Raw genomic sequence first — 20748 nt, forward strand, 5'->3', positions numbered from 1 at the left:
TTCGCCAAGATTTTCCGCGTTGCGTGGTGGAGGACCATTGAGGCGCACAGCAAGCCCAACTTTCACGGTGTATTTCACCATCTGCATGATCCACACGAAGAAGAATGAAAACTTAGATGGTTTATGAGATAGACATTATCGAAGGAGTGACGGTGGTTCATCATCGGCCGTTATCTGCAAGCTAGCTAGCAAGAATACAGGCTCGCCAAGAAACAAATCAATATGCACAGTGTATCGAGCACCAGCCGCATGCATAGTGCGCTGCAACTGTCAGGTGATGCGCCGCGCTCGCTACGCTCTTTTGTTGTCGTGATCCGCTTCTAGCATTGCACGGAGCGTCATAACCCAACCATCTCAGATCCCACATCGCATATCGTAGCAATAGTATGATGTTGATAAGCTAGAGCGTACGTTCGGAGAGCACGTCAATGCACACTTAGAAGACGAAGCTCTTCCTCTTCTCAGCCGCGGAAAGGACGCCAAGCATCATCTGCTTGCGGTCGCCGGGTGTAACCGGGGTCAAAGGCTGCTTGAAGGCACCCATCTCCTCGCTCTCGCTGCTGCTAGCAGAGCTGCAAGTCAGACCAAAGTAGCCATCGGCAGAGCCTTGAGAGCCACGCTTCTCCTTCATCTCCGAGCCGATCGGGCTCATCTTTCTGCTGCCAGCGCTACTGACGGAGATGATGTCTTCAACGTCTTCAGCGACGGAAAGATTAAAGTCGCTCTCGCTAAGCGGGGTGCCGTTTGAGGAGCGAGAGACAGCACGGCGGCTCGTGCCAGCCTTCATCAGGCTGTCAAGAGCGCGGCGGCGCTGACGGGTGGCAAAATTCTTGCTTCCCTCATGCTTGCTCGTCGGGGCAACGGTGAGCTGCTCGAGCGGCGGTGGGCCACGAGGTTGACGCAATGGGTGCTCACCGGCACGTGCAGCGCCAGGGCCAAAGGTGCCTGTGGCCGGCGTAGGCGGGTAGATGCCTCGCTGAGCGCCGAACATCGCAGCGGAAGCCGTCTTTGGCCCGTCCGTGACGATACCATTTGGATTGATAGAGAGCGAGGAAACGGCCTTCTTGTGTCCGCGGCGGAAAGCGTTGGCAGATGGCGGCGGAAGCGGCTCGACGTGCTCAAGCGTGGAAGGTGGAGAAGGTGCCTTTTTGGGTGGGGTGAAGGAGCGCCCGTTCGTGGGTGTAGATCTCTCAGTACCCGGCGGAGAGATCTGCACGCTTGGAGTTGGCGGCTCGTAAGCAGCTGGAGAAAAGGCAGTTGCCTGACCATGCTGGATTGGTGACATAGACGTCTGCATCTGCTGCTGCTGAGCAGACTGATCCATGACATAGCTGTAGCCCTGGATGGCCGGGTTATACATGAGGAACAAGCCAGGCTGAACTTCGATTGGCGACATAAGCTGCTGCTGCTGCTGCTGCGGGTAGTAGTTCGTGGGCGTCTGCGGCGTCATGGGAGCCTGAAAGCTGGCATGCTGCATGTTGGTATTCAGACTTATTCCCTGCGTTGCAGCGGTAAGGCTGGCGAGCTGCTGCTGGAGCTGCTCTTTACGCTGAGCGAGGTATAAGCTGGTCATTTGCATCTGCTGGAGTACAGCAGGATCAACATCCTCCATCTGATCGTACAAATTCGGCGGTGCCATAACTTGCTCGGGCAGTGCATACATCTGCTGACCAGCGCTCATGGCATACTGGTTGGCCAGGTTGAAGCCAGTGCCTGTGGCAGTCTGCGGGACATTCTGGCCATATCCATTATTGTAGGCTGGATTAGCCCATCGGGAAGCACCCAGACCTTGCACCTGGTGCTCGGTCTGATGATAAGGAGCGGAAGCCGGAACGTTCGTCTGCTTCGGCTGCGTACGAAGACCTGCAAGCAGGTGTGAGCGGCTGGTGCGCGGAGTCGGATTGTCGACCAGATTCTCCTGGATCGGGTTGACCCTTGGAGGCAAGGCGACGCTCAGCCTCTTATTGCTGAGGCGAGAGCGGTTACCGAAGCCTGCGCCGGGCACGCCAAGGCCACCGGCTGGGAAGCCATTAGGACTGTTGTTATAAGTCATGTGAGCAAGACCGCCAGCGTCCATGCTCATGTTGAGATGTTCGTCAAATGTGAAAAGGCGTGAAGCTGGGGATAAGTCGTCACAAAAAGCTGATCAGCGAAAATGAGCCGCTCAGAGTGTGCAGGAGCAGCTGGTGAAGCAGAACGTTATCGTGAAGCAAGACTGCTGATTAGTGGTGCTATCGGACCGCGTGTCGAAATGGCAATGATGTAATGTCGCCCTCGGTGCAGAGCCAGGCACCAGAATTAGGCTGCTCTGTCAAAGGAAGCAGCGGGTTGGCGTAGGGTAGAGCTGAAGGATTACAAAAAGATAGTCCTTTAAGCAAGGAAGCTCAATCGTCGGGCAATGGCGACTTCTTTGTTGGGAAGTGTCCGAATGATGTATGTATTGAAGGTGCTCTTTGTCCGAGCAAGGCTTGAGGGTAAGGTCGCCGGCTAGAGCTAGCTATGACCGCGTGGTATAGACGTCGAGCGTTGGCGTGACGGTGGGCGGTGCCAATGTCTCGAATGAGTATCGTGTACACGTGGTGTAACTGCTTCTGAGACTTGCTCAAGTGATGTCTACACGTTGCGAAGCGGGCTGCTGGGATGAAACGGGCGAGCAGCGACAGGCACGCTGCAAAAGGGGAATACGTCGCAATATGGACGAAAGCGATAGCAGGTGCGCTGGTTGGTGATTGTATCCGAATGGGCGACGATGAAAGAAGGAATGATGGACGAGAGATGCGATGGCGGACGCAGCGGGTCGAGTAACGATAAAGAGGTAGGCAAGCAAGCGGTCGGGAGGTGGTATGTGATGATGGAACGGGAGAAGAAAGTGCAGGACGAAGCACAAAGCAAGACAGGAGGCTTTGCCCGTTCAATTGGCTGCGCGCCGCAACCTTGGCGCTGCATGAGCCAGGGTTGACAGCGCCTCCCGCATGCTTCATCGGCCAATGAAGGCGCTCATCTCACCGTTGCCGGCGTATCTTCTCTGGACTAACCATCCTATTCTTGTGTTCGTGCCGTGATGCACTTCGCCCGCTTCGTCAATAGCAAGCTTGCTTCTACATGTCTGTACTACGCCTCAGGCACTACTGTATGGCGTCCGAACCACCACCAAGTCGCTGTTCACGGGTTGTACAGAACTGTTGTTGCATGAAAGATCGTCAAGCCCAGTTCGTTCGGCAAAACAAAGTAACAGCCGCCAAGGCCGTTTACGGTAGCGCGCAACGCTTATGCAACGTCCATCAATAATTTCAGCGGTCGAGAAGAGCACGCGAGCATCGAGAAGCAACCATACGCTCCAGCGACCCATATCACCAACATCACTAGCCTGGGCCACGCTGCTGCATTTCGTCCCACTTTCCCGACTGTGTGGTAAGCATGATTGAACGGCTGCTGCAGCGTTTCACCTTACTCGCGGATGCAGACAACTGAAACGTGCTGCAGGGAGCCATGCATGCAATGATCGATAAGGAACATCCGTACGGCCATTCATTGTATTAGCTAGTTCTTCACCCCGCAGGCTCTCGTCAAGTGGTATAGACAAAGCTGCGGTTCTCTTTGTCTGACAGGTCTAGCCAGTCTTGATCCGAGCCTGCAGCGATCTCCTCAGCTCTCCTCTTATTGCTAATATGGCACGCAGCACCGTAGGCAAGAATGCAGAGAATGGCAATCACGTAGCAAACGATCATTGCAACCGTCCCGCCCGTGTATACTGGAGCTTGGTCCGCTCTGAACGTCTGCGGACCTATGGCAAGCTGTCAGCATGCTCTGAGAACTCGTATCGGCAGGCGCTTGCTCACCAATGATGTTACCAGTCGCCCAAGACACATAATACCACGCAAACAATGTGGTCTTCTTAGTGTGTCCGGCTACGTTCGCTTGATAGACTGAGACGAGCGTCACATACGGCGCCCAGTAAGTGTACAAAATGTACAAGCCCACGAGCTGACCAGCCAAATTGGTGCGTGGTAGAGCGTAGCAAAGCAATGCACCCAACAACGGAAGTAGGATGGATCCAGCAATCAGTGGTGTCCGGTACCTGCGGGTTCGACTTGCGATATATGACAGTCCGATTCCCGATAAGGTGCTCATTGCTCCAGGAGGCATGGCGAGCAGCGAAGTCTTGAGCGAGTCGAAGCCGAGGCCGGAGATTATGAGAGTGTTGAAGGTAGTGAGCCCACCATTCGGCACTTGCAGCGCGATGATGGCGAACCAGATCAGCCAGGTCTTAAAGTCCGTGAAGGCCTCGAAGAACTGGCCCTTCTTGAAAGTCTTGGACTCCACCCCGGTGTTGTCGGCCGCTTTGCGTTGGATGACGATGTACTTTTCGCGACCGGAGAGGAATTTAGCGTCCAGTGGATTGTTCGGCAGAAAGAAGTACACGACGGCAGCCCACAGGATAGTGAATGCGCCCAGCGTAAGGAAGATGATCCTCCACTTTTCGAAAGGACCCTTGTAGTATCCGACCAGCCAAGCCATGAATCCGTTCAAAATCGGAGCAACGACATTGAGAATGATGCTGTTTCGCTGAGGCTGCTCGTCGGGTCGATACCACATTGCAACGACGAGCGTGATAGCTGGAATTAGCAAAGCCTCGAAGCCACCGAGCAAAAAGCGGCAGACAAAGAGCCCTCCGAAGCTGGTGCAGGCCGCCATGCACATCTCGGTGATTCCCCAGAACAGCACGTTGATGGCGAAGAAGGTGATGGTCGGCAGGCGTCGTAAGCAGTAAGCCGCAGGACCCATAAACAACAGACCACCAAAGAACGGAGCGGAGCCGCACCACGAATATTGCTGGCCGGTCAGGTGGAGATCCTTCTTGAGGCCATAGATGGCCGCGCCAGAGATGGCTGTCTTGTCAAGTCCTGACATCGTCGCGCAGACGAAGAGCTATACACATCAGCCTCCAGAACATGTGCCCAAGCGATGCGTTTGAGAAGCTTACGATAGGGATCAAGCGCCAGTCGACTCTGCGCATGAGCTTCCGCTCCTCCTCCGCAGGCCAGGTGTCGCCGTCGACGGTATCGCCATGCTCGGCAATGATCTGAGCGGCAATGTCCACATCCTTTGCGTGGCCGGCTTCCACAGCCTTGGCAGCTGCCCTGCCAGTGAGGGTGTGCCCGCTCACCTCTGCCGGAGCGACAATGATCTCTTCTTTGGCCATAACTAAGAAAGCACGAGGGTCGCGGAAGGAGGAGAATAGTGTTACTTTACCTTCACGACGAGTTGTGGGTTGATCAACTCATCTTTATGCTATCAATGCCTATCAGCTCTTGGCCATATTGCAGCCACATCGGGTTCAGCTTATCGCCTCGCACGAGACGACTTGAGTACCCAGACTCTGGTCAATCTGTGCCTGGAAACATTCTCAAGGCTTGGGTCACATCGCCGAAGCATAGATGTTGCCGAGACTTCGGCGATACGGCGACTGCAACCAATGAGATAGGCCAAATTTGAACCACAAGCACGTATCTCTTGGCAAGCCAACGCTCAATGCTCCACGACACTCCTCTTGCTTACATGCGGCCGAGATAGAGCTGATTCAAGCTTCTAGATACCGGCGACGACACGTCGGTGTTGAAATCACAGTGTAGTGTCGGCTTGATCAAATCCAATATGCGCCTTTGTGTGGCCCGTCTGCAAAACACTCAAAGTCGAGGTTGGCATACCGTTTGCATTTCTCATTCTTACTAGATTACCACGTTTTCAAGACATCCACTCTATTCTTCGGCAGCATGACTGTCGCAATCGAACAACTTGCTCCGAAAGTTGTCAAGGTAGACAAAAGCCAGCCACTTTACCCCGACTACCTTCCCTTCTATGACCCTTTGGAGAAAGTCGAGCCCGTCGGACCATTCGAACATGATGAACCAGGCCACCGCGCAGACCCAGCCTTTCCCAATCTGCTGAAAAATGCCACTACCGCCTTCGAACTAAGCCCTCATTGCGGCACCGAACTGCAAGGTGTCCAGGTTTCTGAGCTTTCCACCGCCGGTCTTGACGAACTCGCCCTACTGACCGCTCAGCGTGGATGTGTCGTCTTCCGCGATCAGAAGTACATCGACATCGGCTTCGATGAGCAGAAACGCATTGCCTCCCACTTCGGCCCACTACACAAGCATGGCTGGATGCCGCATCCGCAACAAGGACCCGTGGAGTTCGTGATCGTCTACGACTCGAAAGACGACCTGCGAATCCGCAGATCGTGGGCAAGGAAGTCGCCGATCCAATTCCATGTCGATCAATCTCCGGAGTCGCAGCCGCCGGGATTGACCTTCTTCTGCATGCTCGAGAGCCCACCGGGTGCGGGTGGTGACACCATCATATCGAATATGGCCCGCGCGTTTGAGAGACTGTCTCCATCCTTTCGGAAACGGCTGGAGGGGCTGAAGGCTGTCCATACCACGGCCAATCCGATCCTACGGGAGATCCGTGACAATGGCGACAATGCTGTGCTGAGGCGACCCATCACGAAGTCAATACATCCTGTGGTCACGCTGCATCCCGTGACGGGGCAAAAGGCACTGTTCGTCAACTCATCGTATACTCAAAGTATCGTCGGCTGGGATGACGAAGAATCAGGTAAGCCCTAAACCTCTCAGAAAGGTCGCGTGAAAGCTTCAAGAACTCACAGTACTACAGATTACATGCTGAAGTTCCTTTTCGATCACATCAACCGCGGCCATGACTTTTCGTGCCGTGTACGGTACGAGCCCGGCACGGTGGTTGTGTGGGATCAGCGTATCACGCAACACTCGCAGACGCTCGACTACGCAGCCGGTGACCGCAGACATGCATTTCGCTTGACGCCATTAGCGAATGTGCCTATACCGAGCAAGGTCGAGGAGGATGATGGCGAGTGTCGCAAAGATGAGGCTAGGGTCATGTTGAACTTGTGCTAGCTCATTCGATTGTAGCGTCCTTCGAATCACTTCTTCGCGACTAGATGCAATGTCTTTCGGAGAGTCTTGCTTCCACTGCCTCGGTCCATTGAGGCATAATTACCATTATGAAAGCTCTGGGGCCATATCGTGCAAGCGTCGCGCTGTTGCATCTGATGCCGTAGGACCTTAGATGTGCAACAGCAAGTTCGAGTAATCGGCATCGGCGCTCTGCGACGGAGATTAGGCGACTGTGTCTGCTAAATTGGCCTATAGAGCCTGTATATCCCATGAAGAAGTCTCAACCAGCATCCAAAGTTCACCACCTTCATGCAACCTAGGACGACAGGCACTCGCTAAGCCAACTCTCAACAACCCTAGTCCCGTCAGACTTTCCGGCATATCCAAATAACTTGTCCAAGATAAGAGCATCATGACCTTCACCAGGCATGACGACCAGCTTGACTTTGGGATGCACATGCTGCAACTTCTTGGCAAGCGCTTCGATGCTGTCAATGAGCACCTCGGCGCCTCCGCCATAAACCAGAATCTCCTTGACGACGTCTTGAAGACCGGAGAACCATTCCTTGTCGGCTATGCTGGCTTGGTTGTAGTTGTCTAATTTCGCGGAACCTGGAGATACAGCGTAAGTTTGCGGTATCATCAGAAACATTCTGATGTGACTTACCTAGGTATTCTGATGACCACCGATGAGCGGCTTCTGGGGTTACCATGTCTGCTGATTCATTGCGTTTGACGCTACCGTCATCCGTGGCAAATTTGACCCATGGGGCGATCAACACAGCGGCAGGCATTGCACCTTTGAGATGGATAGCGGGCGCTTCGGGATGTGGGTGCATTATGTGTGAGAAGATGGACGTAACGAGATTGGCACCCGCGGAGTCTCCCATCAAGACGATCTATACATCTTGTTAGCAATCCGGAGCAATTGAATCTGTCTACAGGGAGCCTACATCTTCTGAACTCTGAGACTTGGTGTGCAGGAGCCAGTTAAATGCATCCACCGCTTGCCTCATCTGGGTAGGATACCGTGCTGCTGGCGCCAGCGTATAGCTCACAACCAGGACATTCACACTACGGCCTTGCTTGTTGAGATCGCTTTGCAGCTCCCACAACCATTCGAAGTGTCCTGGCGTCGCAGCAAGGTTGAAGCCTCCGCCATGGTAGAAGAGGATGGTCATCTTCGCGTTCTTGTTGCCAAGCCAATGCACTCGAACTCCACCCTGAGTGACCTCTGTTGCAGGCTCGAGCTTCCGCTTCTTCATGAATGCATTGTATTCTTTCTCGGTCGTGGATTGGGACCATTGCTCTTGTGCTGTGTTGATGCTCGATAGTTGCGTCCGAAGTAAGGCAAAGAGTACGTCCCGGAAGAGGGTATTCTGCTTGGCGCCGCTGGTCAAAGGCCGGGTTACGAGACGAAGCAACGCAGACGAGACAGCACGAAGTAAAATTGGTACGAGAGTGAGCTTGTCAATGAGTGTCACCGCCGGCTTGGAGCCCTGGTAGGTAGCCGTACTTTGCGATGTCATGGCTATGTGTATCAATACTTGGCTTAAGGGTGAAGGTGACGGATAGGAGAGCAGGTCTCCCGAGCACCAAGCAGAGCTGAGAAATGATCGCTACTTCGCCTGATGACTTGAACAATACCGAGGCCACTTAGGGCCTCCAACCCCACTCATGGCTTCTGTGACGTGTGGTCTGAGGTGAGCCGAGTGATGGCTTTTCCAGGCCCGGGATATGGCAACGGACACTGGGTCTGACCATTCTCCGCTTACTTCGTACATGTCGCGGCTTGTCGCCTCTGGGTAGGGTTGGTTGAAGAGTCTCCATACCGCATGCTGTCCACATGGAGAGTTCGCGATTGGATTTGCGGCAACACGGGCCGAACTCAAGTGGCTGGTCCGTGCATCGCGCAACGACGACAGTGACCCGAGTCGCACGTGAGCAACGACTCGCTGATTGGCAACACCAACAGCTTGCTCGTAAAGGCTGATCATGGCAACAATGTCGTCTTCAAAGATCTCGTTGATTGGAAGCCTACCAGAAGAGCTCCTGGTTCAGATCCTCCACTACCTCGATGCAGCGCCGCCATCAGAGACCAAGATCCGAGAAGAGCCGTCACTGCAACTAACCATCTCCGATAACCAGACACTTAAGGAAGTGTCCCTGCTTTCAAAGCGATGGCGACGTCTAACGCTTCCACTACTCTTCCAACATGCTTGCCTCCGTCTTGACACCTCGCCACGGCGACAATGGGCCGACTGCCGGGTCTGCAACAGTGGCACCGTTCGTGGTCCAATAGGATCGGTAAAGTTAAGCACAGAATTGAGCAATGTCGACCAGTACCATGTTGAGATGGCCGAAGAGTGCACTGCGGCTCATGACTCTTTCGATCACCAGTCGCTCCGCTGGTTGTCCCGCTTCTATCATAGCCTTAACGACTTCCTCCGGTTCATTAAGCGCAACGCACTGGATACGGATATCCAAAGCTTCGTGTTGTCAACGGACAGCATGTGTTCCGTCACACCGGAAAGTGTGACTGCTGATTTGGAATCTGATTGGTGTTACCGTGCAGCCGCGGCCTTTTGGCAGCATCTTCTGTCTGTGTTGGACTTGTCACGGGTGGTCATCGTGGCACCTCCGACGGATATGGCAAGGTTGACGAACTGTGCAATCAACACTTTCGGTAAGCTACTAGTGGTCCAAAAGGTTGCCAATACATCCGCCAGACCGCTAACCAAACAACCAGACGAGTGGGCTTTCAGCGACATGAGTTTCCACATTCTCGACTTGCGTCTAGACAGCGGTCATTCTCGCAGTTCCTCGCCTTTGCTGGGTCAAGCGGTCGACTACAAGCAGCTCAACTCCTCCGTCCGCCGCTTTCCAGGCATTGCACCCTCGAGCATCCTCAAGCTCCGCCCCTGGCACCACCTTACGGTTAACGAAGGTTGCTTCCTGAAAGCCTACGGTACATACGAATACTTTGAGCGCGGCCCACCTTCACTCATCTACAGCATCCTTGACTGCTTCACGCCGCGACCCACCTACGGCGCGGATATGCGTCGAATCTCAGACGCTCCTTTAGCGGGACTAAGGAAACTTTCGTACATTGCCATCTTCCCCTTCGCGACACATCTGCAGTTACGGGATCTTCTGCCGCAACTGCAGGAGCTGGATCTGCAGCTCGCGCCTTCATTGGGATCGAAAATTCTGGATGACCCTGCAAGGATTGGAAAGGCAGACATGCAGGATTGCTGGTCCGAGTTGGTGAGTATTTATCAGAGTCTTACTGCTCAGCTGGCGACTTTCCGAATCTCGGAGCGGAATGTGCCGAGATTGGAGAAGGTGGTTTGCAGAGATGTTGGTTGGCCTGGGTTGCAACAGGATTTGGACGAAGTTTTTGTGAGTCGACTTGGACATCTTTCTGCATTACCTGTGACGTTAGCTAACAACATTGTTTCCCTGCCCACAGATACCACTCTGCCTGCCCGTCTGGGCGGAGTGCGAACCGGGCGTGTTCACACGGCTTCAAGGGAGCGCGGACGGTCACAGTGGGATGAAGGCGGAGTGGTGATGTAGAGCTCGTTTCTATTTGATAGTACTGTTGTAGAACCGTCGCGACAGACTGAGTAGTCGCGGATCGGCACTCTGATGCAAGGATGACCTATGCTCTCTAGTCTCCTGATCTTGCGCTCGTTACCACGTGCACTTCGATCACAGTAAGCCAGTTCACTTTGGGCACGGCGGACTCAACGATACCATGTTGAGTTGGTGCGGCGGCACGCTCTTCCCGTGTTGGAAAGTCCTGAAGGCTCTCTCATCTACGTCTATCCTGTACACGTTGAGTTGAAATGCTACTATGAGATATCGGCCTTGAGTCATGGGTGAGACTACAAATTATACTAAAGCTATGCCAGCCAGCTCCACAATCACCTTCCACCCGCCTTGCGCTCTGCCCTCTTACACTGCTCACACGCTTGACAACAACGATATAGTGCTCCCTTTCACCCACTCGCATCTCACTTCCAAGGCTACTGCATTCGCTACCCGCCCGCTACACGTTCGGTCCGAGCACGTCTGCGCCGTAATCCAATACGCGCAGTTTTCGCTCAGAACGGTGGTATCTTCTCACCGACCGCCTGATATGAACGCAATGTCGCTTAAGAACACAGATACTCTAACAAAGAAAAATTCTGCCTTTGCTGCTTTTGCTCGCGGATGTGAATGCACTAGCCCAGCCCATGCACTCAAATAATGTCAGAAGCGCTCGCTCAGTACGCCACGTGGGAGTAGTATTTTGGTCGAAGATGCTCAGTACTCGGAGTAATCGATGATTGGGGGCCGGGCGAGAACCCGGAGCTCAGTCTCTGATCTTGTGGTGGTTCGTTGACGGACGATAACATATACAAGCCGGTACCGGTACGCCATATTCTCCGCTGACATCTCCTCGCCTTCTGCCTCCAGGCGATTCGAACCATGCTGAGTCAACGGTAAACTTTACAATCTAAAGCTCGTAGTCCAGAAACGAAGTGGGTATCTCAGTGGTCGCAGTAATATCGCGTGCCATCATCAAGAATAGTACATCACTGTACAGACGCTATCCGCGCTCGAAGATAGAGTCGCCGCCGTGAAAAGCATTAGGATGGCCAATGCTATAGAGCAACATCCAGCACGAGACTGACGTCGCTCACCTGCGGCCCGGCAAGGTCTTCCAGTACGGGTATCAGGTCGAGCAGCTCGTTGTCATGCGCATCGCTGAACCAGCTACTGATAGGCAGAGCGTGCTGTGGGTGGAAGATGTAGCTCGTCGGTGAATTGTCGATGATGATCGTGTCTCGCAGGTCGCGGCCCATCATGCTCAGATCCTTGACGTAGTTGCCTTGGTGGTTGAAGCAGCTCTCACGGAACAGCCGGTGATGGACCGCATGATGGATGTCGAGATTGTCGAGCACAGGATCACCGTACTTGGACACGGAGGCCGTGAAGACCACGACTTCGTATATCTCGCCCACACGCTTGAGGAAGGCGTCGGCACCTGGCCGTTTGATGACGTATACGTTGTGGTATTGGCCTTCGATCTCGACGGGTATGGTGAAGTCTGCTTGATGTAAGATCTGCGTTGCGTCAGCGTTCTGTGTGCTGCAAACCAGCCGGTACTAGTTATACCTTGAAGCTACTGTGCACTAGAGTCTCATCCAAGTCCAGTACAAGGCATTTGCGTCCACGCAGATCCTGTCGCAGTGGCGGTAGAAGCCACTTCTTGTCCTCGATAGGCGCAATAGAGTTGACCGTCTGGTGGCTCGGTAGCGTACCGTGATAATCTTTCTCCGCTTCTGGCTGTGACTGTTCTGCTTGCGGCGGAGGTCCTGGCGGTGGCGGAAGGGTGGTCGGTAGTTCTTGCTCCCTTCGCTGCTCGCTACTCTGCTGTTGCTCATGTGCAAGCAAGCCTGTGCCCACGGCTCCGGCTCCGACACCGGCAAGTGCCGCAGCCTCACCTCCGGTTAGTGGCACCGACGGCGAATTGGCCTCCCCCATCTCAATGTCTTCGTCCGTTGCCCGCTGATGCGGGGTCTGATCCGAAATAAGCTGCTCCTCTTGGGTTTGCGGCACGACTGGCGTGGACGGTTGAAACTGCTGATGAGGGTTGTTCTCAGTTGTCATATTAGGGAGCGACGCGTTCAATGGCAGTCCAGTAATCGGCTCGATTGGCGCCGATGATTGTTTGGCATCTGAAAGCGGTTGAATCTCTGGATTGGCGTGTGTAGTGAATGAATTCATGGGAAGCGCTGGTACAGGTTTGTCAAGCGAAGAATCACCAGGCGGTAGCCTTTCCGATGTCTGCGGCTTTGCCACTTGCTCTATACCGACGGGCGGTAACTGCGGCGCCTTCTCGTTAGATGTTTCTCTGATGTCGTTTGCGCCCACATTGGGCACAGCGACGTCCGGCTGCTGTCGTGGGGAGACTTGCTGCGGCACGCGCTGTGTTTGAGGCTTGTTAACCGGTTTCGGCGCTTGGTCCTGCATCTCGACGTCCTCTCGGTCAGACGCAGAACTGCAGCATAACAAGGCCATGAGGCCGGACCTCTTCTTCGGCTTTGGTTGCGAAGTCGGCTGAGTCGTGCCAGCTGCTGTTGGCATTGTTGGCTTGACGTCAGTCGCGTTGCTCGTCTGAGCGTTCGGTGTATTCGCAGCTTCAGCTCGGGTACGCTTCGAGCCTCTTCGCTGATTCTCTGCCGTATCCGCTACCGGGTCCGAAGCACCGAGTGCGTTGTTTGCCGGGCCCAAAGCCGCATCCTGTGCTCTGCTTTGGTCGGGCAGCTGCGCGCTGCTGGCTTCTTCGTTTAGCGCAGGCTCACGTGACGAGGTTCGCAAAGGCGGGTTCAGTGTTTGTGACGTTGATGATGGACCTATGCAAAACCACAGTCAATGACATTTCACTTCTGACACCCAAGCTGCCCCTTGCACTGCCGCTGGATGCATCAAACTAACACACTCAAAAGCTACGCCTGTCCGCCTGTCCGCTCTTGTGCCGCGATCCACCTGCCGCAACGCCATTGCAACTTACCTTGTAGCCCTCCTGTAACGGGCGGTGCGCTCGAAGTACTCATGAGATGCGCTCAATGCCGACCAAGCATTGGCTTACCGACTTTTCCGCTGCTCACGGTCAATTTAGCGCCCGCCGCAGCGAATGTGGTGCGCAATGACGTCGGCAAACGTGTGGGATGGTATGTGGTAGGCACAAGGGCCGCCGTGGTGTATGGTGTGGTGTGTAGATTGCTGCTGGCCGCGGTTTGGGGAGGGAACGCTCAGTAACTGTGCGCTGTGCGCGCTCGCGCTTGACGTGCGAATATGTCTTCGTGTTAACGCACAGCCCCAATGCGTCGGTAGGCGCAACCCGTCGAGATGCCTGAGAGGGAAGGGGTGAAGTAAGTAATGGTATACGCAGACGCGTGCGGTCTGTGTAGTGATTAGATTCGGTCACTCAAGCTTGACCTCCGCCCAGCGACGGGAGGTGGTCCAGTTCGGCGGCAGTGGCTTGTGCACTCTCAGCGCACGGAGATTGCAGGCCTCAGCCAATCACAGCGGAAGCCGTCGTCCTCTGTACCCTCGTGCACGAGACAAGCTGGATCGCACACACGTTGTCAACTGCAAGCCACAATGACTCCTTCATGCATCGCACAATGTCTATTGTCTTACTTCACTGCAGACCTCTGCTAGAGTAACGGCTCGCGAGACATTGCAAGCTTCCGGACGGCAAGCTGCCCTTCCGCGTGAACCAGCGCTAAAAGGCCTAGCCGACTTCGGAGCGCGAGGGCAACATCAGAACTTCCTGATACTGATGAGCGGCAGATACCCAAAGCTTTTTGGTGTGTGCTTCGATAATGCCTACCCAATGGTTACACAGACAAACAGTCAGAGCGAGCCGTGAGAAGAACATGCTTCAAGCATCGCAGCTCATAACTTCTCCAGCCTACGCGTGCCCTTCGCTCTCTCAGCTGCGGCCCGACCAGCCCTTCTGCCAAACACGGCACCAGCTGTTAGACCACTGCCGCCCGGGTAGTTTCCATAGAACAGCCCACCGACCATCTCACCAGCGCAGAACAAGCCCTCAATCTCCGATCCATCCTCACGCAACACAGCAGCATTCTCCGGATTGATAGCAAGTCCACCGAATGTGAACGTAATGCCCGAAGTGACTTTGACAGCTAGGAAAGGCGGTCTGACAACCGGTATTGCCCAGTTCGACTTCGCCAGAGGGAGCGACTTCTTCGATGAGTGCGTGGAGAGGCCGTCTCTCACTGCCGGATTTAGCTTTGCGTCCGGGTGCTCCTCTCTGTGCGCGGCAACGGCTGCATTGTACTCCTCCACCGTCTTGACGAACTGTTCCGAACCCGCAAGGCCTTCGTCAGCACACTTCCTTGCGAGCTCCTCGATGCTGTCCGCACGGATCTTATGCACGATTTCGTCCCTATACTCCTCGTCTCTCAGCCACGCTTGGCCATCTTTGTCCCAAATCTGAAACGCAATGCCATTCGGCTGCTCCAGAATCGCGCGTCCAAATTTCGCATAGGTGTAATTGCGCAAGTCCACCCCTTCGTCAACAAAGCGTCTGCCTTCTGCGTTAAGCATCAGTCCAAGTGGATACCCAGACTTCGTGAATTCATTCGTCTTTTCCCGGTCGCCACCGTCCTTCGGCGAATAAGCGTCCCACGCTACACTATGGCAGCCTCCAGAGCTGAAGTCACCCACCGTCTTCGCGCCGATGGCGATGGCGGCGGATAGCATGTCACCACGATTGTACGGGGTCCCTCGCGTATGCGCTCGCTCCCACCCAGGACCGAGATAGCGTTTCCGCAGCTCTGGGTTCGCTTCGAAGCCACCAGCACATAGTATAATGCTAGGAGCCTTGAGTTGATACTTCCTTGCTGCCCTCTCTACCTCGATACCATACACGCCGCCCTTATTGTTGGTTAGTAGCTTGGTGGTCGAAGTGTCGTGCAATATAGTGCAACCCCTCTGCTTCGCGGCATCGGTCAAGTTCTTAATCAACCCTTTGCCACCATCCTTCACCGTCAAGTGCAGGCCACCCCAAAACACCCACCGGCCGTCTACTTCGTAAGCCTGCCGTCTGAAGCTGAGCCACCAGTCAACACCGTGACCCTTGAGCCATTTCACCACGTCCAAACTCTCCCTTACAAGGTAGTCGCTTAGGTGTTTGCTACTTCGGCCACCGGTCACTCGTTGTAGGTCGTTACTGAAATCATCTGCTGTGTACGCCGGGAGGTCAATCTTGCCTCTCAACCCGTCAGGTACGTTGGAAACCATAGGCAGGATGTCTTCAAGGCCATTGTGCCGTGTGCGGTATGCGCCTGCGGTGAAGTAGCCGTTGCCGCCTGCCCAGGTCTCCGGAGCTTTGTCCACAAGCAGGACTCGGGGTGATGGATTGCTTGATTCTGCGGCAGATATGGCAGAAGAAAGTGCTGCTGCGCCTGAACCAACGACAACCACATCCCAGGGCTGCTCTAGAAGTTTAGTTTGCTGCATTGCGGTATTCTACTCCATCAAGATCTCGGGATTCGACTTGGAAAGGTAGTAGATGCCGAGGAAGTGAGCACGAATTGCTTCTTACGGATATTGAGTGCTTATATGAAACATAGAATGCCAGACCTACCCTCGTGCCGGTATCCGTGACCGTCGACGGATTGTGCCGATGTCGGTGTAGGATGCACCGCAGAAAGCGGAGTGAAGATCTACTCCAGACGCACGGAATCATAAAGGTTGTGGAGGTGGAGAGGGTGTGGCGGTGGTGGCTTCCCATGAGGCAGCCTACATACATTATGCAGGCCGAGGTGCAGTCGACTGCATGGGACACGCGAGCAGCGGAAACGTAGAGACACTCTCGTTGAACTGGTATCTACTCGGCCGTGATTCACCAAGCCGCGCAGCGACAGGCAACATCAGCTAGTACAACGAATCCACTATCAAGAAACGTCGATCTCAGCTTCAACCCCATATCAATCGAGTCTCAGGTCCCAACGGCCGACTATGCACAAGCCATCCACAAAGCCCAAGTGTTGAGTCGAGCGGGCCTATCTCCACGGCTGCAACGTATGCTATGAAGAAGCATATGGCGTCGTCTGCCTAAAGAAATCTCGACAGCAGTCAACTTTTCACACCACACAGAAACGCCAGTCAAACCAACGTGCAGCACCGGGCACGCATACCCCAGAAAACCGTTTGCCACCCTCTATTTCCAGAAAACGCCCTGCAATAACGCAATCGCACACAAAGTAGCAGTAAGACAAGTGCGTGTCTCTCCCGGCCGTGTGAGCTAGCCAGAGACCATCAGGATATGCAGTGGCTAAATCCTTCGCTTGGCCTTGGCGGGTTTCAGTGGGGACATTGGAGCACGCGAAAGCAGGTACCGCCGTCGTATATCATAATACCGTGATCGTAAGCGACGTCAATGCGTGCTTCGGTCCAAGGTGTGATGTGGAAGAGGAAAGCGATCGATAGTAGGCTCGCTCAGCCGTGAATCGCCGTAGGTGCGGGGGAGTCGGTGAGGTAGCCGTCGCGGGTATTTGTATGATACGGGTAACCGAAGCCCATGGGCGAAGCACGGCCGCCAAAGTGGCCAGCAGACGGTGCTGGCGAGCCAGAACGAGAGATGAACGGGCTCATGGTGACCTGTGTCGTGCGGTCATTATTGCCATCAAGCAGCGTTGAGGGCGAGCTGGTGCCTGATGTCTGGCCTGAGGAGGAGGCGGCAGTGGCCGACCCGCTGTCATTGGCACCATCAGTCTTGGAGACAGTGGGTTTAGCAGCGTTTGCAGGTGGCGGTGAGCCAACGGCCTTTCCGGCAGCAGGCGTGAACTGCCATCATATTGGTCAGCTCTTCGTTCGTCCGGCCTTCTAAGCCTTGGCGGAGGGAGGGCTTCTGTTGGCTGAACCTACGTAGCAGAACTTCTGGACCAAGTCTCTGTACTGGTCCGATCCCATTGCAGGCCTGTCGGTAGTCAGGGCGTCTGGCCGCTCGTCGGTCTTGGCTGGGCCCTCCTTGCGGTCAAGCGGCCCAAAGTAGCTGCCGCTGCTCTCTGTTGGCTTCACCTGGCCTGGCCGGGGTAACATGAGGCCACTCTGGCGCCCAAGCTTATCTTGTGCGTTTGACAAAGCGGCCGATAGTGAGGCGCCAAAGTCGTATCGACCACCAAGACCATTAGTGGCGACGGGAGCGGCAGTGAAGACGCTGCCACGCTTGCTACGGGGCTTCATTTTGATGGCGACTGGAGACTCGCCAAGCACTTTGTCCGCAACACCGAAGTGGTAAGCCGGACTCGTGTCGAGTCGAGCAAAGTCGTCGTCGACGGACTCTTGGCGACCACGTGACGTGGGAGGAGTATGTCGGCTTCGAGGAATGGCGCTGACTGGCCGGGCACCGAGCGGACTCATTGTCACGGTAGGCTTGCTGGGCTTCTTAGCCGCCACGGTCTTGGTGAAGTCGATTTGGTAGTTAGTGTTGTCATTATTATCCCAGTATTCTTGACCGCCAACGTTATACCGCACGCATAGCAACAGTGTTTTGTTATCAATGTTAGCCTGATCCGACAGCTTGATGTGGAAGTTGAAGCGGTCGCAGCCGTCAGTGGGCGGGCTGCGTGGGTCGTTGTTGAACTCAGCGCCGACCTCGGATGTGGTCTTCCAGTAATCGAGAGTGAAGCGGACGACAACCTGCTTATGGAAATGGATGTTTTGAACAGCGCACACACCGATGAGTGTCTGCTTGTCCGGGGACAGGAAGATGCGCTCCACTCGCACTGGCTTAGACCTCCTTTCGAAGGTATCCACTGGGAAGTTGGCAAGCTTGATATCACGTTCGTCTACGGTTTCGCCTTCGCCGTCAAAAGGAAACTCGGATTCACTCTCGTATGTCTCAACGGGAGAAGAACCGGCGCTGACGGCCATGGGCTTGTCGACCTGCAGGAAGTGCCTCGTTTGGTTGTCGCTGTCATTGAAGTGAACCGACTTCGAGTACGTCGGAGTACCCGGCATGCTCGAATAACGCCGCCGGGACGACGGTCTCAGAGCTGGCTTCACTAGCTCACCAGACTTTTTTCGCACCAGTGAAGGCTTCGAGAGCGGACCTTGGTCCTCGTCACTATCGTCGGATGTTTGCGCCGGCGACTCGAAGGTTGGCGTTCTTGGTATTACAATAGCAGTCTCGGTGGTTGATCTTGAATGCGCGATCTTGCGTGCCTCAGGCGTCAGGGCCGTTGGGGAGACTATCTGCGAGACAGGCTCTGATACAGTCTCCTGTAGCGGGACTCCGGCACTATTGGGCGAGCCTTCGCGCTTCTGGTTGATAGCATGGACCGCCTCCTTAAGCTGGTCCCAGCTTTTCTCCAGCTCTCTGCCTCGCTGATCATTCGCAGGGTCGTCTCCATCAGAATTCTCCGAGGAATCCGGTGGTGAAATAACCATGCCGGTGGGTATTATCAAGTTGTTGACTGGAGGCGGAGATTGCCGGACGCTGCTGCTACGTGCATAGTCGGTCATCTCAGACGGGGCGTCAGGTCCTTCTGCCGTAGGCGTAGGCGGTGCTTCTGCCGCCTGTGATGTGAAGGACGGCGAACGCCTGTGCTTGTGTAGATATGAAGCCGAGTGTGATCGCGGGGGCTGAGGCCTACCCGTCACCGGCGATCGCGGCACATCTTCGCTGTATGATGACGACCGGCTGATGGCCGGACTGCTCGTCTTTGATGAAGCTGGGGATTGTTGTGATGGCGGGGTGTAAGGCATGTTGTCGGCGGACAAAGAGGTGCCAGTAGGATAGGTATGGGCGAGTCTATGCTCGCTTCCGCATCAAGCCGGCGCACGAAGTATTAACACCTTGTCGCGTGAAAAGCTGTCAGCCTTTGTTCGAGACTACCATACAGACTCCGTTATGGTAGATAATGATGTGGTGGTGTGACTTACAGAAAGATACCGCAAGCAAGTAGCAGCGCCCAAACACAGTGACGCTGAGAAGAATGGCGGCCTGTTAGGATCGAGGACAATGAAGTCCAGAAACAGGTTGAAGCCGAGCACAGCTATTCAAAGCCGGCCACGCAAGTGCAAGGTGCTGAATAGTCGGGGATAGACTAATCGCACACTCTCACTGCGGTAATGAAGGTGGAAGGCAAGGCCAAGAAAGAAGCCCAATTGCGCCTGCTGTGGTGAAGGCCGAGGTGGGCGTGTGCACGCGAAAGTAATCCGCGAGAAGCCACTCAGCGCCTGCTCCAACCAACAAAATTAGGAGCGATAACGCAAACACGACCCTTTCTCACCCACACGGCACTGGAGTGGTGAGGGAATGTGGCCTAGAATGTTGGGCGTGGAGAGAGGGTTGAAGCACTGCGGGCACAGCGAAGCGCTGTTGAGAAGAGATGCAGCGTACACCCGCTAACTAGCATCCCACCCCCGACCAAGGTACTTCAGAGTTACCACTAAGCTATCTCCGCCGTCCGCCACACTCTGTTCTGCGAGATCTACCGTACATAAACCTCCGGTCCTGACACCTTGCCCTGCACTGAGCATTCCCACTTCCATGCTCACCTGAAACAGGCTCACATTGAACATGCTCGACCCGCTCGTCTATCTGACCACGGTCTCGCAAATGCCATCATCATTGACTTCCTGTTTTCACGCAACGCCAGAAATGGTACATCGATGATGTATCTTTCGCGGGCTAACTCCAACGAGGAAGCGTGAACAAAGCGCGAATGCGCCACTGGAGCTAGACGAGACCAAGCTTTGTTCGAGCGAACCACAGGAAATCTCTTGGCACGGAAGAACCAGCTCACCAGAGCGTTGACGAAGTTTTCTCTTCACGCTGACGACCGGCACGCCAGCTGATGGTGGGAGCAGTCGCAACCGTCGAGCGATCCCACGCTGCGTCACTCACGCCATACTGTGCACTCTCGCACAATGCATTTCGCTTGTCTTGGCCGAGTCAAGACGTCAATACTCGCTTGACGGTAACGCTTTCGTGGGGCGACGTGCAGCCAGTAAGCGGTCTACAAACTTGGAAGCTGGCGAGTGCAATTGATTGGCTGCAATCTCCGCCGCGCGGCACTGAGGTACCGTTCTTCTGCATCCTCCAAAATACCTTGCAACCATGAAAATTTTGCGCTTGCATCCGCGACGCTCTCCAGCGCGGAGAAGGTACCTATGTTCACTTGGAGAAGTGGGTGGTTCTGAAAGCCCACAACGGGAAACTTGATCCATTCTGGGGCCGACCCAAACCTCCCATTCTGTCTTCGGCATCGTC

At 54.8% G+C, this 20748-nt stretch overlaps 9 protein-coding genes across 9 annotated transcripts; 3 read left to right on the top strand and 6 right to left on the bottom strand.

Annotated features, from left to right (window-relative positions):
• Positions 1-111: 111 nt before the first annotated feature.
• Positions 112-2234, bottom strand: BAUCODRAFT_395914 (uncharacterized protein). Its single transcript, XM_007675997.1, has one exon. It carries the CDS (start codon positions 2081-2083, stop codon positions 437-439), a length of 1647 nt encoding a protein of 548 aa, XP_007674187.1. The 5' UTR covers positions 2084-2234; the 3' UTR covers positions 112-436.
• A 1332-nt stretch (positions 2235-3566) lies between these two features.
• BAUCODRAFT_65035 (uncharacterized protein) lies at positions 3567-5203 on the bottom strand (the record flags this gene model as incomplete). Its single annotated transcript, XM_007675538.1, has 3 exons — positions 3567-3784; positions 3840-4929; positions 4985-5203. The coding sequence occupies 3 exons, from the start codon at positions 5201-5203 to the stop codon at positions 3567-3569; spliced, it is 1527 nt and encodes a 508-aa protein (XP_007673728.1).
• Positions 5204-5525: 322 nt separating this feature from the next.
• BAUCODRAFT_396174 (uncharacterized protein) lies at positions 5526-7099 on the top strand. The gene is made up of 2 exons (XM_007675998.1): positions 5526-6621; positions 6682-7099. Exons 1-2 carry the CDS (start codon positions 5775-5777, stop codon positions 6939-6941), a joined length of 1107 nt encoding a protein of 368 aa, XP_007674188.1. The 5' UTR covers positions 5526-5774; the 3' UTR covers positions 6942-7099.
• A 158-nt stretch (positions 7100-7257) lies between these two features.
• Positions 7258-8470, bottom strand: BAUCODRAFT_146213 (uncharacterized protein; the record flags this gene model as incomplete). Its single annotated transcript, XM_007675999.1, has 3 exons — positions 7258-7553; positions 7609-7840; positions 7895-8470. 3 exons carry the CDS (start codon positions 8468-8470, stop codon positions 7258-7260), a joined length of 1104 nt encoding a protein of 367 aa, XP_007674189.1.
• A 227-nt stretch (positions 8471-8697) lies between these two features.
• BAUCODRAFT_31584 (uncharacterized protein) lies at positions 8698-10672 on the top strand. The gene is made up of 3 exons (XM_007675417.1): positions 8698-9627; positions 9691-10343; positions 10414-10672. The coding sequence occupies exons 1-3, from the start codon at positions 8946-8948 to the stop codon at positions 10513-10515; spliced, it is 1437 nt and encodes a 478-aa protein (XP_007673607.1). The 5' UTR covers positions 8698-8945; the 3' UTR covers positions 10516-10672.
• Positions 10673-10772: 100 nt separating this feature from the next.
• On the top strand, positions 10773-11204 carry BAUCODRAFT_396244 (uncharacterized protein). The gene has a single exon (XM_007676000.1). The coding sequence runs from the start codon at positions 10822-10824 to the stop codon at positions 11194-11196; it is 375 nt and encodes a 124-aa protein (XP_007674190.1). The 5' UTR covers positions 10773-10821; the 3' UTR covers positions 11197-11204.
• A 389-nt stretch (positions 11205-11593) lies between these two features.
• BAUCODRAFT_65315 (uncharacterized protein) lies at positions 11594-12476 on the bottom strand (the record flags this gene model as incomplete). The annotated part of the gene is made up of 2 exons (XM_007675550.1): positions 11594-12055; positions 12108-12476. 2 exons carry the CDS (start codon positions 12474-12476, stop codon positions 11594-11596), a joined length of 831 nt encoding a protein of 276 aa, XP_007673740.1.
• A 1688-nt stretch (positions 12477-14164) lies between these two features.
• BAUCODRAFT_31586 (uncharacterized protein) lies at positions 14165-16132 on the bottom strand. The gene has a single exon (XM_007675418.1). It carries the CDS (start codon positions 15984-15986, stop codon positions 14397-14399), a length of 1590 nt encoding a protein of 529 aa, XP_007673608.1. The 5' UTR covers positions 15987-16132; the 3' UTR covers positions 14165-14396.
• Positions 16133-17238: 1106 nt separating this feature from the next.
• On the bottom strand, positions 17239-19602 carry BAUCODRAFT_396363 (carbohydrate-binding module family 21 protein). Its single transcript, XM_007676001.1, has 2 exons — positions 19416-19602; positions 17239-19328 (listed from the first exon to the last, which is right to left on the bottom strand). Exon 2 carries the CDS (start codon positions 19236-19238, stop codon positions 17355-17357), a length of 1884 nt encoding a protein of 627 aa, XP_007674191.1. The 5' UTR covers positions 19239-19328; positions 19416-19602; the 3' UTR covers positions 17239-17354.
• Positions 19603-20748: the final 1146 nt, after the last annotated feature.

Source organism: Baudoinia panamericana (genome assembly GCF_000338955.1).
Source record: "Baudoinia panamericana UAMH 10762 unplaced genomic scaffold BAUCOscaffold_3, whole genome shotgun sequence".
NCBI classification, from domain to species: Eukaryota; Fungi; Ascomycota; class Dothideomycetes; order Mycosphaerellales; family Teratosphaeriaceae; genus Baudoinia; species Baudoinia panamericana.

Bases quoted from the DNA above. Each gene is read 5' to 3' on its own strand.
- BAUCODRAFT_31586 (XM_007675418.1), bottom strand. From the start codon at position 15,986: ATGCAGCAAACTAAACTTCTAGAGCAGCCCTGGGATGTGGTTGTCGTT.
- BAUCODRAFT_396363 (XM_007676001.1), bottom strand. From the start codon at position 19,238: ATGCCTTACACCCCGCCATCACAACAATCCCCAGCTTCATCAAAGACG.
- BAUCODRAFT_395914 (XM_007675997.1), bottom strand. From the start codon at position 2,083: ATGAGCATGGACGCTGGCGGTCTTGCTCACATGACTTATAACAACAGT.
- BAUCODRAFT_31584 (XM_007675417.1), top strand. From the start codon at position 8,946: ATGTCGTCTTCAAAGATCTCGTTGATTGGAAGCCTACCAGAAGAGCTC. The intron at 9,628-9,690 runs GTAAGCTACTAG...CCAAACAACCAG, and splicing joins CTGTGCAATCAACACTTTCG to ACGAGTGGGCTTTCAGCGAC. The intron at 10,344-10,413 runs GTGAGTCGACTT...CCCTGCCCACAG, and splicing joins AGGATTTGGACGAAGTTTTT to ATACCACTCTGCCTGCCCGT.
- BAUCODRAFT_396244 (XM_007676000.1), top strand. From the start codon at position 10,822: ATGGGTGAGACTACAAATTATACTAAAGCTATGCCAGCCAGCTCCACA.
- BAUCODRAFT_396174 (XM_007675998.1), top strand. From the start codon at position 5,775: ATGACTGTCGCAATCGAACAACTTGCTCCGAAAGTTGTCAAGGTAGAC. The intron at 6,622-6,681 runs GTAAGCCCTAAA...ACAGTACTACAG, and splicing joins CTGGGATGACGAAGAATCAG to ATTACATGCTGAAGTTCCTT.